The sequence below is a fragment of the Giraffa tippelskirchi genome, chromosome 10, assembly GCF_054371585.1.
Source record: "Giraffa tippelskirchi isolate mGirTip1 chromosome 10, T2T-mGirTip1v1.2.pri, whole genome shotgun sequence".
In the NCBI taxonomy this organism is placed as follows: Eukaryota; Metazoa; Chordata; class Mammalia; order Artiodactyla; family Giraffidae; genus Giraffa; species Giraffa tippelskirchi.
In genome coordinates this window covers 102186555-102198988 of record NC_137284.1, presented here as the reverse complement: position 1 = coordinate 102198988, position 12434 = coordinate 102186555, and the positions used below count along the sequence as shown (strand labels likewise).

At 39.0% G+C, this 12434-nt stretch overlaps 1 protein-coding gene across 2 annotated transcripts in view; it reads right to left on the bottom strand.

Annotated features, from left to right (window-relative positions):
* The window catches only part of DOCK4 (dedicator of cytokinesis 4), a 482101-nt gene that overhangs the window by 263475 nt on the left and 206192 nt on the right, over nucleotides 1-12434 (bottom strand). For both annotated transcript variants that reach the window (XM_081537146.1, XM_081537147.1), the window contains 3 exons: nucleotides 12191-12246; nucleotides 7383-7479; nucleotides 1491-1639 (listed from right to left, as the gene is read on the bottom strand). In XM_081537146.1, coding sequence (XP_081393272.1) covers nucleotides 1491-1639; nucleotides 7383-7479; nucleotides 12191-12246 — 302 coding nt within the window. The remainder of the gene's footprint in view (nucleotides 1-1490; nucleotides 1640-7382; nucleotides 7480-12190; nucleotides 12247-12434) is intronic.

Here is a 12434-nt window from a genome sequence, read left to right as displayed (position 1 = left end):
GGAGGCCATGACCTTATAGGATACCGAGGAACCACTTAACCTTCCTTATGCTTGAGCCCACATAAGCCTAACATCATAGTCTAAAGTTGGCTTACTCTAATTTCTCACCCATATATTAACATTCATATTTAGCACAATATCAGCCTTGATCACTGCTTTAAGTGACTAGATTTACTATTTAAAGTGCTCGGCTATTATTTTAGATTAGTCAGTTATGTCTTATTGAAGAGCAAATCTTGGTCAAGGTCAGCTTTTTATCAAGTTTTCCCAAGCAGCTCCTCAAAAGACACTAACATATATGCCCAGGCAGAATCAGGGCAGTAAGGAAAGCCACCCCTCACCCTTTCCCTACCACCACTCAGGATACCTGTCCCTAAGACTTTTAACAGAAGCTATCTCCTTCCACATAACATCAACAATCTATTACCACAACAGAAATGAGGAATGTATTTAGAAAGAAATACACATGCCAAACCTAAAGCCTTTCTGAAACAAGGTGTACTCTCAGTGTGGAGAAGGAAATGGCAATCCACTCCAGTATTCTTTTTTTTTTTTTTTTTTTAAGATGACCAAAATTGATTTATTTGTTCTGCCTAGTCAGTATGCTCTGTGTATTTGTTTTTTGTTGTTTTTTTTTTTTATAAATTTATTTATTTTAGTTGGGGGCTAATTACTTTACAATATTGTAATAGTTTTTGCCATACATTGACATGAATCAGCCATGGGTTTACATGTGTTCCCCTTCCTGGACCCCCCACCCACCTCCCTCCCCATCCCATCCCTCTGGGTCATCCCATTGCCCCGGCCCTGAGCCTTTGTCTCATGCATCGAACATGGAATGGTGTTCTGTTTCACATATGATAATATACATGTTTCAATGCTATTCTCCCAGAACGTCCCACCCTCACCTTCTCCCTCAGAGTCCATAAAATTGTTCTATGCATCTGTGTCTCTTATTCTGTCTCGCATATAGGGTTATCGTTACCATCTTTCAAATTCCATATATATGCATTAATATACTGTATTGTTGTTTTTCTTTCTGGCTTACTTCACTGTGTATAATGGGCTCCAGTTTCATCCAGTATTCTTGCCTGGAAAAGTCCATGGACAGGGAAGCCTGTTGGGCTTCAATCCATGGGGTTGCAAAGAGTTGGACACGACTGAGCACACAGTAGTAGTAGCAGTACTCTCAGTGGAAGTCATACCTGACTGACCCCAGTGAACATTTTGTATTTCGTGAGCACGTGCACACTGTCAGACCACACTGGGCAGTAGAGAACTGACAACATCTTGGGACCCACACCAGCCCTAGAAGATGTGGTTCTTGGCTCCATCAGTGACAGTCTGCACCAAGCCCCTCAAAGGAGAAAACTGGAAAAGGTTCCTCTGGTGTTTTCCAGAGATACGAGCACACGGAGGCTCACACCTCTGTTGTAGTCACACCCTCATGTGCACCACCAGAGCTTGTCCCTGCGGTGGTGGGTACTCACTCGTTGCCCCAGTCCAGGCGGGCGGTGATGTGGCGCTTCACGTCCTTCATCCGGTCATGGGTGAGGTGCCCCACCAACACCTGCCGCCGCAGATCCAGGATTTCATTCATGATATGCCACAGTCGGTGGAAGAGATCACCTTCATTTCTCTAGGAAACACACAAATGCGGATATTCAGTGGTCAGACACTGACTCACGGGGTAACCACAGAGGAGCGGAGGACGAGTCCCGTTTACCCTCTACGTAGGCAGACTTTCCATTAACAAATTCTCTCCTCGGGTCCTGAAATGCACTCACTTCTCTACATCCTTTCATCCTGTTTCACAATGCTGCTCTCCTGCCCAAGAATCCAAATCCAACTTCACTTCTCAGGCTCCCCAAAACACACATCATGTCACAGGATCCTGATGACATCTCCACACCTGAGTTTGGCCCAATCTCTGACTTTACATTCTCTACTTCCCTTTCCACCTCAAATCCCCTTTCTTTAGCTCCATCCATTTCTACTGTCCTTCAAGCCTACAACTGACTTCCACCTGCCTCAGGAAATTGTCCCTGACAGGTCTTGCTCAGATGCTTTTCTCCTTTCTCTGAAGTATGGCTGCATGCAATGAAAGCCAATTCAAAGGAAAATCTTATTTTTCAGTTACTTCTTGTGTGTTGGTCTTAATGCTTTACTGTTTCCCATCAGAAGCTGGGTACATAGAGGACTCTAATGCTCGTTCATTGATAAATTTTCACTGCTAGCATCTGGACAGTATTTAGACTTTAAAAATGTTTTCTTTCTTACTTATTAAATTTTCATGTAAATTCAAGCTAATCTCTTGTGAAATTCATCAAGCGAGGAGGCTTAGTTGGAAAGAAGACTGGTTAAACTCCTGGCTTCAAATCTTGGTTTTGCCACTTAACTAGTTTTATAGGCTTTGAGTTTTATAGGCTTTTGTCATCCGTGAAACATGCACAGGGAAGGTTATTAGAGGTAACATTTGTGAAGAGAGCCTGATAAGACAGTGAATAAAAGCACAGATTTGAAAGACAAACTACCTCACTCTGCATTCTAATTTTGCCCTTCACTGGCTAAAAAACCTGTAGCAATGTATCAACCTCATGGTGCTTGTTTTCCTATCTGCAGAATGGCTATCATAGTACCTATCTCATAGGCTTGTTATGAAGATTGATGACTTCATATATTAAAACTCTGAGAACGATGTTTGACCCACAATAAATACCATGTAAGTATCAGGCATTACTAGTGCTGTTATCATTACAGTTTTGATCCAGAATAAACCCTCTTATAAATACTGCATCTTTATCAAAATCTAAGTCTATGTCTCTTACCCACAGATATTTAGGGTAAGCCTTTGGTAAGTATTTCACCTTTCATTATCTCTTCATCTTTCTTAAGCAGAAGCCATGCTTTCACTTTCTATGAAAATTATTAATGGGCTATATTAATAATGGTATGAAAGTATTGAGATTATCATTTACCAGAAGTCCTTTACAGAGATAAGCTGCCAAAAATATCAAATTCTGTGTGATGAATAAAGATAGTCATAACATTCTTTAGGAAAAAAAAATAGAGATGGATCTTCTGCTTCATTGATGCTTGGTGACTGGAAGTGTTTTTGGGAACTGAGCAGGTTAGACAATGTGCCAGTTGAGCAAGAAACATTCTCCATGACACCATCCCTGATCCTCTGAGCTAGAAGTAATCTTGCTGTCAACTCCTATAGCACTCTCTTGAGCCTGTTCTTCTACAACCTCTCACTCTTTCCTCATTTTATACACTCCCATGCAAGTCATTACAAGAGTGCTGTAATACAATACTACTGTAAGTCTCTGGTCAATGCCTGTGTTCTTCACCTGATGTGAGCTCCAACCATAGCGGCTGAGACTGCCCTGTGTAGTCCCAGCAGCTGGAGAATAAAAGAAGAAACACCTTAATTTAAAGGCGCTTTAGGGAATCTTGAGAGGTGTGTTCTGTTTAGATCATATAAGAGAGTAAGCAGGGAAGATCAAGAAAAGTTTGAGGAGAACGGACCTAGGGATAATCATACTAAGGGAAGGAAGCCAGACAAAGACAAATATCGTATGATATCAATCGTACATTGAATCTAAAAATATGATACAAATGAACTTATTTATAAAACAGAAAGACACAGACATAGAAAACAAACACTGTTATCAAAGGGGAAGGGGGGGTAAATTAGGAGTTTGGGGTTAGCAGACACATACTACTATATATAAAACAGATAAACAACAAGGGAACTGTATAGCATAGGAAACTACAGCTGTATAGTGCACAAACTATATTTAGTATCTTGTAATAATCTATAATGGAAAATAATCTGAAAAATTATACACACACATACACATGAACTTCCCTGGTGGGGGGCTCAAATGGTGAAGAATCTGCCTGCAATGCAGGAGACCTGAGTTCCATTCCTGGGTCAGGAAGATCCCCCGGAGAAGGGGATTGCAACCCATTCCAGTATTCTTGCCTGGAGAATTGCATGGACAGAGGAGCTTGGTGGGCTATAGTCCAAGGGGTCACAAAGAGTTGGACATGACTGAGCGACTAACAGTTTCACTTTCATATATACACATACATACACACAGACATATACTACATATATATATATATATACACATATATATATATGTATATATATAACTGAATCACTCTGCTCTTCACCTAAAACTAACACATTGTAAATCAACTATACTTCATTAAAAATTAATTAAAAAATTAAAGCTCATAACAAACTTGAGGAACTCCATGGGCAGAAGGAAAAGTCCACTCAAGTAGTCAAAGAAATTACTTACCTAAGGAAGATATAATACAAGCCAAATCTCATGTGGCAGGGAGACAGTCAACTCCTGCTTAACATGACCGCCACCATGTGAAAGGTACCTGTCTTGCTTTTGGGGAAGGTGTTCTGGTGTTGTCCAGAGGGATGGGCTTGATTTCCTAATAATGTCACCTCTAGCACTTAAGTTCAAGAGCACACTGAGCTGAGAAGTTGGATTTACAAAAAGAAAAACCAGTCGGTCTGCTCTTCCTTTCAGAAAAGGGTGGCCGGAACAGTGACATACTGCAGCACCCTCCCCACTAATGTGTGAAAACAGTACATAACTGTTTTCATAGCTAGTCAGAAAATGATGCCTCTTTAAAAACTAGATTTTTAAAAAATGGATAGTTATGAAGACTCTTCAGGAAACATGAAAAATGCTTTTAATTTAATGTTCAATGAAAGAGGCAGGGTACAATAGTAAACACTTAAAATAGAAAAATACATAAACATTTTTACAATGTATCAGAAAACTTCTGCAACATTTATCTGCAAAAAATGAACTGTAAGTATTTTAGCATTGTAGAGAATGAGCAAGTTTTGATTTGCCTCAAGGTGGAAATAATATAAATTTTGGAGCAGCAGACAATTTACAGCCAGGTTTTCCTACTTAGCATGTGACCCTAGATAGATTATCTCTGATGAGATTTGAGAATAAAAACTACCTGGTAAAGTCGCAGGGAAGAGAGCTGTACAATACCCAGCCGAAGGCCTGCACAAAGGCACTTGGTAGATGACCTGTATTTTACCTCAAGTTTTTGTTGTTACTGCTATTTTATTAAGTGACACTTTCAAGGACATTATTTAGACCATGACCAATGTACTTAAAAAAGCAAATAGCACTTCTTGAGCATCTACCATGTGTTTTATTTTTTATGCTAAATGTTCTACATTATATTAAGACAAAGTATGTCTTATATACTGATGACCATTGACAACATATGAGTAGCTCATCAAACACCTTCCAGTGGAGAAGCTAGGCACCTTAAAGCTGTTAGGGAAGACCATGGACAGTGTACCCCGATACACTTATGCATGATGAACTTGAACCAAAACATTTCACACAAACATTTACATTAGGAACAGAAAAACCAAAAGGTCCAACAGACCCAAGTCAGCCAAATTCTCAAGGTTAAAAACTTAGTATCTCCAGGTTAAATTTTATATTTGTTCCTAAGAGAACTATTATTCCAGTATTCAAGGAAACTTTGAAATAATCATTTATCTCCATCACTCAGGGTGGTAGGAGGTGAGGAAGTTACTCTTAGAGCTTACAACACGTAGATTTTCAAGCCAATCAAGTAGTCCCCAAAATAGATGCTTGCAGCCTCAAAAGCAGGTAAAAATAGCTAGATAAGGCAGAATCAAGAGGAATTCAACTTTGATCCTCACTAGCAGCTACATAAAAGGGAAAGTGCTTGTGCCTTAGCTCAATTAATGGTTCACACTTACACTGTCATTATTTTTATAGTGGGTATTTAGGATGCAGCGATTTGCACATTTCACATAGTTTTAATTTTCATCTAAATGTCATGCAATATTAAGTGAAATAATACTTGGGTTTTATTCTTTCCAAGTCAAATTTTTAAAATCTAAAAAGGAGATCTGCATTTCCTTTGTATTCTGCCAGCCCAGAGCCCGAGTTCAGTTATCCTAACAGTGCATTTACTGCACCCCAGCAAAGCCTAGATGCCACATTTCATCTAAGATCATCTTGTGGATTTTAGTAGTGAGGTGTAAAGCCACCAGCTCCAGGAGGACATGGTCAGAGAAATCCAACTTCAAATGGATTTTTATTAGTGACTTTTAAAGATTTTCTTGCCTCAGTGAAATATACTATTGCATTTTCTATGGAGCAGAAAACAAAAATGGTCATTCTTTGCCCATGTCCCTCACTAATTTGGATTCTTCTCTTTGACAGGCTATTTCAAATCGTGTTGTCAGGATAAGTACACCTTTGTATTTTGAGCACATCCCTTCAAATGACTAAGCTATTCTCTAAATTCCTTTGAAAATCAAAGAAGAAATAAATTCACCTTTCCCAAAACAGCACCCCTAATTCCCCATAGACAGTGGTTCACTGAAAACGCTAGATTTACATGTGAATCCCAGCTTAGTCATAGTCATTTTTCAACTGCTTAGCCTCCAGTAAGTACTTCACTCTCATTTCTTTCATTTATAAGCTAGGGATGATCATAGTCTTTATTACCTTGAGTGGTTGTAAGGCTTAAATGAGATACTACATACAGAGTAGTTCTTACAGGATTTGCAACATAGAAGGTTCTCAGTAAGTATAATATGTAAATAGGTACATGTATGTGTGCATGCTAAGTTGCTTCAGTCGTGTTCAACTGTTTGCGACCCTGTGAACTGTAGCCTGCCAGGCTCCTCTGTCCATGGCATTCTTTAGGCAAGAATACTGAAGTGGATTGCCATGCCCTCCTCCAGGGGATCTTTCCGACACAGGGATCGAACCTGCAACTTTTAAGTCTCCTGCACTGGCAAGCAGGTTCTTTACCACTAGCACCACCTGGAAAGCCATATATATACGCAAAACACTGACTCCTTTTTTTCCCCAAGAAACATTCCTTTCTCTTGTAGTTCTAGAATCTTCTCATTGATTCTGGCTAAGTAGCCTATCATTTTTAGTATACCTGAGCAATGTACAGAGAATTAGAATATAATTGAATGTCATCATTATGAAAATTAATATTGAAAAATAAGCTTATTTCTCTGTGACAATTAAAATTATTCAGAAAGCCTAAATCTAGGTTCCATGTAAATCACCCTATTTGATTAGATGGCAGGAAAGTAATTTTTTACCTTCGTGCAGTTTGAAAAAGAACTTACAAAATCCATGCTGGATGGACACAGGGATAAAAATCAGACTATGTTGTATTAAGCTCTCTATCCCCAATTCCCGGAGGAGTAGTAGTGACTTACAGCAGGTGCTCAAATACTAGTTGACACTCACGCCTGTTCAGATATTTCTTGAAACAATTCTCTACTGAAAAAATGATGCCATTAAAAAGTTACGTACCACATAGAGTTGTTTCCACATAGTTCCCCAGTCTCTTAATGTTGATGTCATTTCTGTGATCACAGAGTCTTCAGTGGGAATAACCATTTCAAATTGTCTGTGAAATTGAACAAGTATATATGCAAATGACATAGACAATAATCTTCTTTTAAATATTCTGAAAGACCAACTAGGAAAGGAAGCTGCCTAGTTATTTTCGGTTCTGCAAACAGAAACCAGGATCTGAATATGAACTTGTGTGAGGAATGTGATGTGGGTTATGGCAGTACAACACCAGAATGACCAGCCACCTCATCTAGATCAAAGTTTAAGCAGTGTAGTAAAGCAACAATGTCAGCGAGGTTGTACACCAGGCACAGTTTGACCTCTAAACAGCAACTCACTTAAATTCTCCAAGCCCAAAAGTCCTTGTATGTAACATGAGGTTACCAGGCTATCTAGACTGTGAAATGGCTCTTGCCTTCCAAGCACTATGACCATTGGGCTCAAAGAGAGTGAAAGGCTCATTCAATGATCAGGATATGATGGCTGCAAACATCCAAACTAACTCAGTATTATAAACAACTAGATGCTGAGGTACTGACTGAATACTCATTTGATCTCATTAACACCTCATTTTTATTACTTGCAAACAGGACCCTGAAAAATGATTACTACTATCAGTAATGTTGTCATGCATCACAGAACTTAAAAAGGGTTTAAGACATCACAGGTATTTGAATATCCATTGCAGAATGCTCCTCTCCATGATTAGGGTAATATATTTCTTCTATTTCTTTTCTATGTGTCAGAAACTATACTTGGAAAATATTCATACCAATATTAGCAGGGTATCTATGGTGGTCCTGATGTTAAGCATATATATAAGGAGATGGAGAGAAAAAACCAATTTGTCTTCTGCATCCTATCTTTGACATATAATAACCTTTATTTTTTCATCTCTCGTTTCTTTTTTTAAATTCTTCATTTTTGTGCAGGTTAAAATGGGTAAGTGCCTTTAATACTACTTCTCAAAGAATGCTAATTGACTATACTGAGGGGGATTATCTTCTTCATTTGAGCATCTTTTTCTAAGGACAATATTCAGTGTTCAGTGGACACTGAACCAGGTTATGCAGATGATCAAGGGAAATTTTTATTTCTTATCATGAGGCTATTAACTGTTCTGTGTTCCTTCTTGATGTTAACTCCAAAGTGTACATAATTGTTTTTTGTCAAGTTTTCTTGGCAAGTATGGGAATTAAAATCTTGCCTTGATTTCTTCACCAAGAGAGCCTCATTTCATACTGCTGCTAAAATACCCTGTGAATATTTTACTTCTTTCTAGAGCTTCAACATAGCTGAAGATGTAAAACCAGAAATAAAAGTAAACAGTAATATATGAACTGTGACATATACAGAACCTTTTATCAAGTCTACATAATTGACATTTTCAAACGGTAGTGCATTTATTTTGCTTTTCAAGCAGCTGTTGCAATTTAAATGAGTATTTGGAGACAGACATTATAAAATGATAGAATGCAAAGTCTGGGCAGGAACAATGAATTCCCAAGAAAACTCAACAACCTACTTAACATTTAAAAACTGATATGATCACAGCAAGGATTAAACAACAAAGAAGTGACCTCACCATTCACAAACTATAATTTAAGGACACCCACCCCCCACCCCCATCAGTCTTGCATTGCTCTGAGACCCAGGAAAGAATATAAAGGCAATTTAGTCTCTGGGAAGTTGGTCTGGGGTTTGCTCAACCAAAATGTACATTTTTAAGAAGCACAAAATTGCCATTTTAGGTGAGGCAGCTGTTTCCTCTTAATTACACCAAAATCAACATTCAAACTGTCTGGCATAAGTAGCTGCCCCTGAAATTATATTCTGTTGAGTTATTCTGAGATGTACATTGCAGTTATTTCATCCTGGTGGGCCATCAGTCTGCCAATCCCCTTAAAATAAGACAGGCAACATCAAAAGCCTAAAGAGATTGCTCTCTGGGAAAGCAATCATCTGGCAATACGTGTTTTTGAATGTTTTCAGGTTAAAGTTTTTCTTCCAGTTAACGGTCCTAGAACCTAAAGTCTCCATCAATTCTAACTTTTTTTCTTAAGAAAATAAACTTTGGTTCTACCCTGAGGTTCTCTTGCTGTATAATGCTCATCATGCCCTGTGTCAGGTGTCGAACCCACATCAAGTCTTAAACTAACAGAACCAAATTTTGAGACAATTTTATCCATCTTTAAACTTCCTCAGACTCAAAGGAGCCAGATATTCACCAGTTACTGGCTAGGACAAACAAACAAACAAAGTACTTGTTTCAATTAAAACTATGTCCCACCACAACACATTTTCAGAGAGAGGATTTAAACTACATAGAGTGATGCTTGACATCATCTTTGCTAGCATGCTATTTTCTCTTCCTCAGTCTGCACGTAAGATGGGGGTGAGGGTGGCTCTCTGCTCTGGAGGGTTTTTAGGATCAGGGTTGGGTGTGGGGCAAAGGCAGCAAAGAGACTGGCTGCAGGGGTTGGCCCAGGTGGATCCTTTAAGGAACAAGGTAGAAAGACCTGGATCACTAGGCCAGAAAGATCAGAACAAAGAGTAAGCGTGGGTTTTCTGGACAGTCCCTTGGTTTACTTGAGGAGGGCTGGATAGACTCTGGTTGGAGAACTCCAAAAGGACTGATAACTCTGCTTGACTCATTTCTGGTGGGTTATAGCTGTGCAACATTTCTGAAGGACACACATTCATTAAAAGAGTAATAGTAGTGGCAATTATTAATATTAGAAATATATTTTAAATCTAATGTTTTAAGTACTTACTACTGCTACTATCAAAAAAGGTCTTAATGACCGGGAAACCATGATGGTATGGTCACTCACCTAACGCCAAACATCCTGGAATGTGAAGGCAAGTAGGCCTTAGAAAGCATCACTATGAACAAAGCTAGTGGAGGTGATGGAATTCCAGTTGAGCTATTTCAAATCCTAAAAGATGATGCTGTGAAAGTGCTGCACAAAATATGCCAGCAAATTTGGAAAACTCAGCAGTGGCCACAGGACTGGAAAGGTCAGTTTTCATTAGAAACCCAAAGAAGGGCAGTGGCAAAGAATGTTCAAACTACAAGACAATTGTGCTTCTTTTACACGCTAGCAAGGTTATACTCAAAATCCTTCAAGCTCGGCTTCAGTAGTATGTGCACTGAAAACTTCCAGATGTACAAGATGAGTTTAGAAAAGGCAGAGGAACCAGAGATCAAATTGTCAACATTCACTGAATCACAGAGAAAGTAAGGGAATTCCAGAAAAACATCTTCTGCCTCACTGACTACATTAAAGGCTTTGACTGTGTGGATCACAACAAACTGGAAAATTCTTCAGGGGATGGGGATACCAGACCATCTTACCTGTCTCCTGAGAAATGTCTGTGCAGGTCAAGAAGCAACAGTTAGAACCCAACATAGAACAATGGACTGGTTCAAAATTGGGAAAAGAGTACGTCAAGGCTGTATATTGTCACCCTGCTTGTTTAACTTATAAGCAGAGTACATCACATGAAATGCAAGGCTGGATGAGTCACAAGCTGGAATCAAGCCTGCCAGGAGAAATATCAACAACCTCAGACATGTAGAAGATACCATTCTAATAGCAGAAAGTGAAGAGGAACTAAAGAGTTTCTTGATAAGAGTGAAAGAGGAGAGTGAAAACGCTGGCTTAAAACTCAACATTAAAAAAAACTAAGATCATGACATCTGGTCCCATCACTTCATGGCAAAGAGATGAGGAAAAACTAGAAACAGTGACAGATTATATTTTGGGGGGCTCCAAAATCACTGCACACAGTGACTGAACCCTTAAAAGATGCTTGATCCTTGGAAGGAAAGTTGTGACAAACTTAGTGTATTAAAAAGCAGAGACATCACTTTGCCAATAGAAGTCAAATCTGTGGTTTTTCCAGGAGTTATGTATGGTTGTGAGAGTTGGACCATAAAGAAGACTGAGCACTGAAGAACTGATGCTTTGGAATTGTGGTGCTGGAGAAGACTCTTGAGAGTACCTTGGACTACAAGGAGATCAGACCAGTCAATCTTAAAGGAAATCAACCCTGAATATTCATTGGAAGGACTGATTCAGCTGAAGCTCCAATACTCTGGCTACCTGAGGCCAAGAGATGACTCATGGGAAAAGACCCTAATGCTGGGAAAGATTGAAGACAAAAGGAAAGGGGTTGGCAGAGGATGAGATGGCTGGATAGCATCACCCACTCAACGGACATGAATTTGAGCAAACTCTGGGAGATCATGGGAGACAGAGGAGCCTGGTGTGCTGCAGTTCATGGGGTTGCAAAGAGTTGGACAGGACTTAGCAACTGAACAATAACAATAACACATGAGGATATGTTTTTAAGCCCAATTAGGAAAATAATGGCAGATTCAGCTACTTATGATCAGTAGTGAATCTAGGAAATTCCTGTGTTGAGATATGATCAACATTTGATGGCTATGACTGCTTGCTTCCCTACACAACAGGAAACCAGGAAGAACCAATTCCTTTTGCTTAAGATTAGGTAGATTCCATGATTTCCAGACAATGAGAGACCTCCAGTGCCCTAGATTGTACTGCTGTCCAATATACAGATGTGGTTCTTTCATTTTCTCCACGAACTGCCTTAATGTCATCTGTCTTTTATCTAACAACACCAACAATGACAAGAATCATCTTGGTTCATTTTTTCAAGACAATAAGTCTTTCAAATTCCAAAATAAGCAATGATTGTGTGAAAACTCTCCATCAATAAAATTTATTTCTTACCCTTTGTTCTTTACACAGGCATTTTTCAAGTGAACATAGCTGGAAGGAAATATACCCTGGAAGAGAAAACGTGAAGGTTATGGTGCTAGCTGTCTATTACAGCAGAGTAAATTTCATAAGTCATATATAAAAAATATCACCACACAACCATGACAATACCAGGAAGATGGAATCTCTAACACATTCTCTAGGTGAAATCTATTGTAGCTTAGAACCAGTCATTTCATTTCTACTATTTATCAAT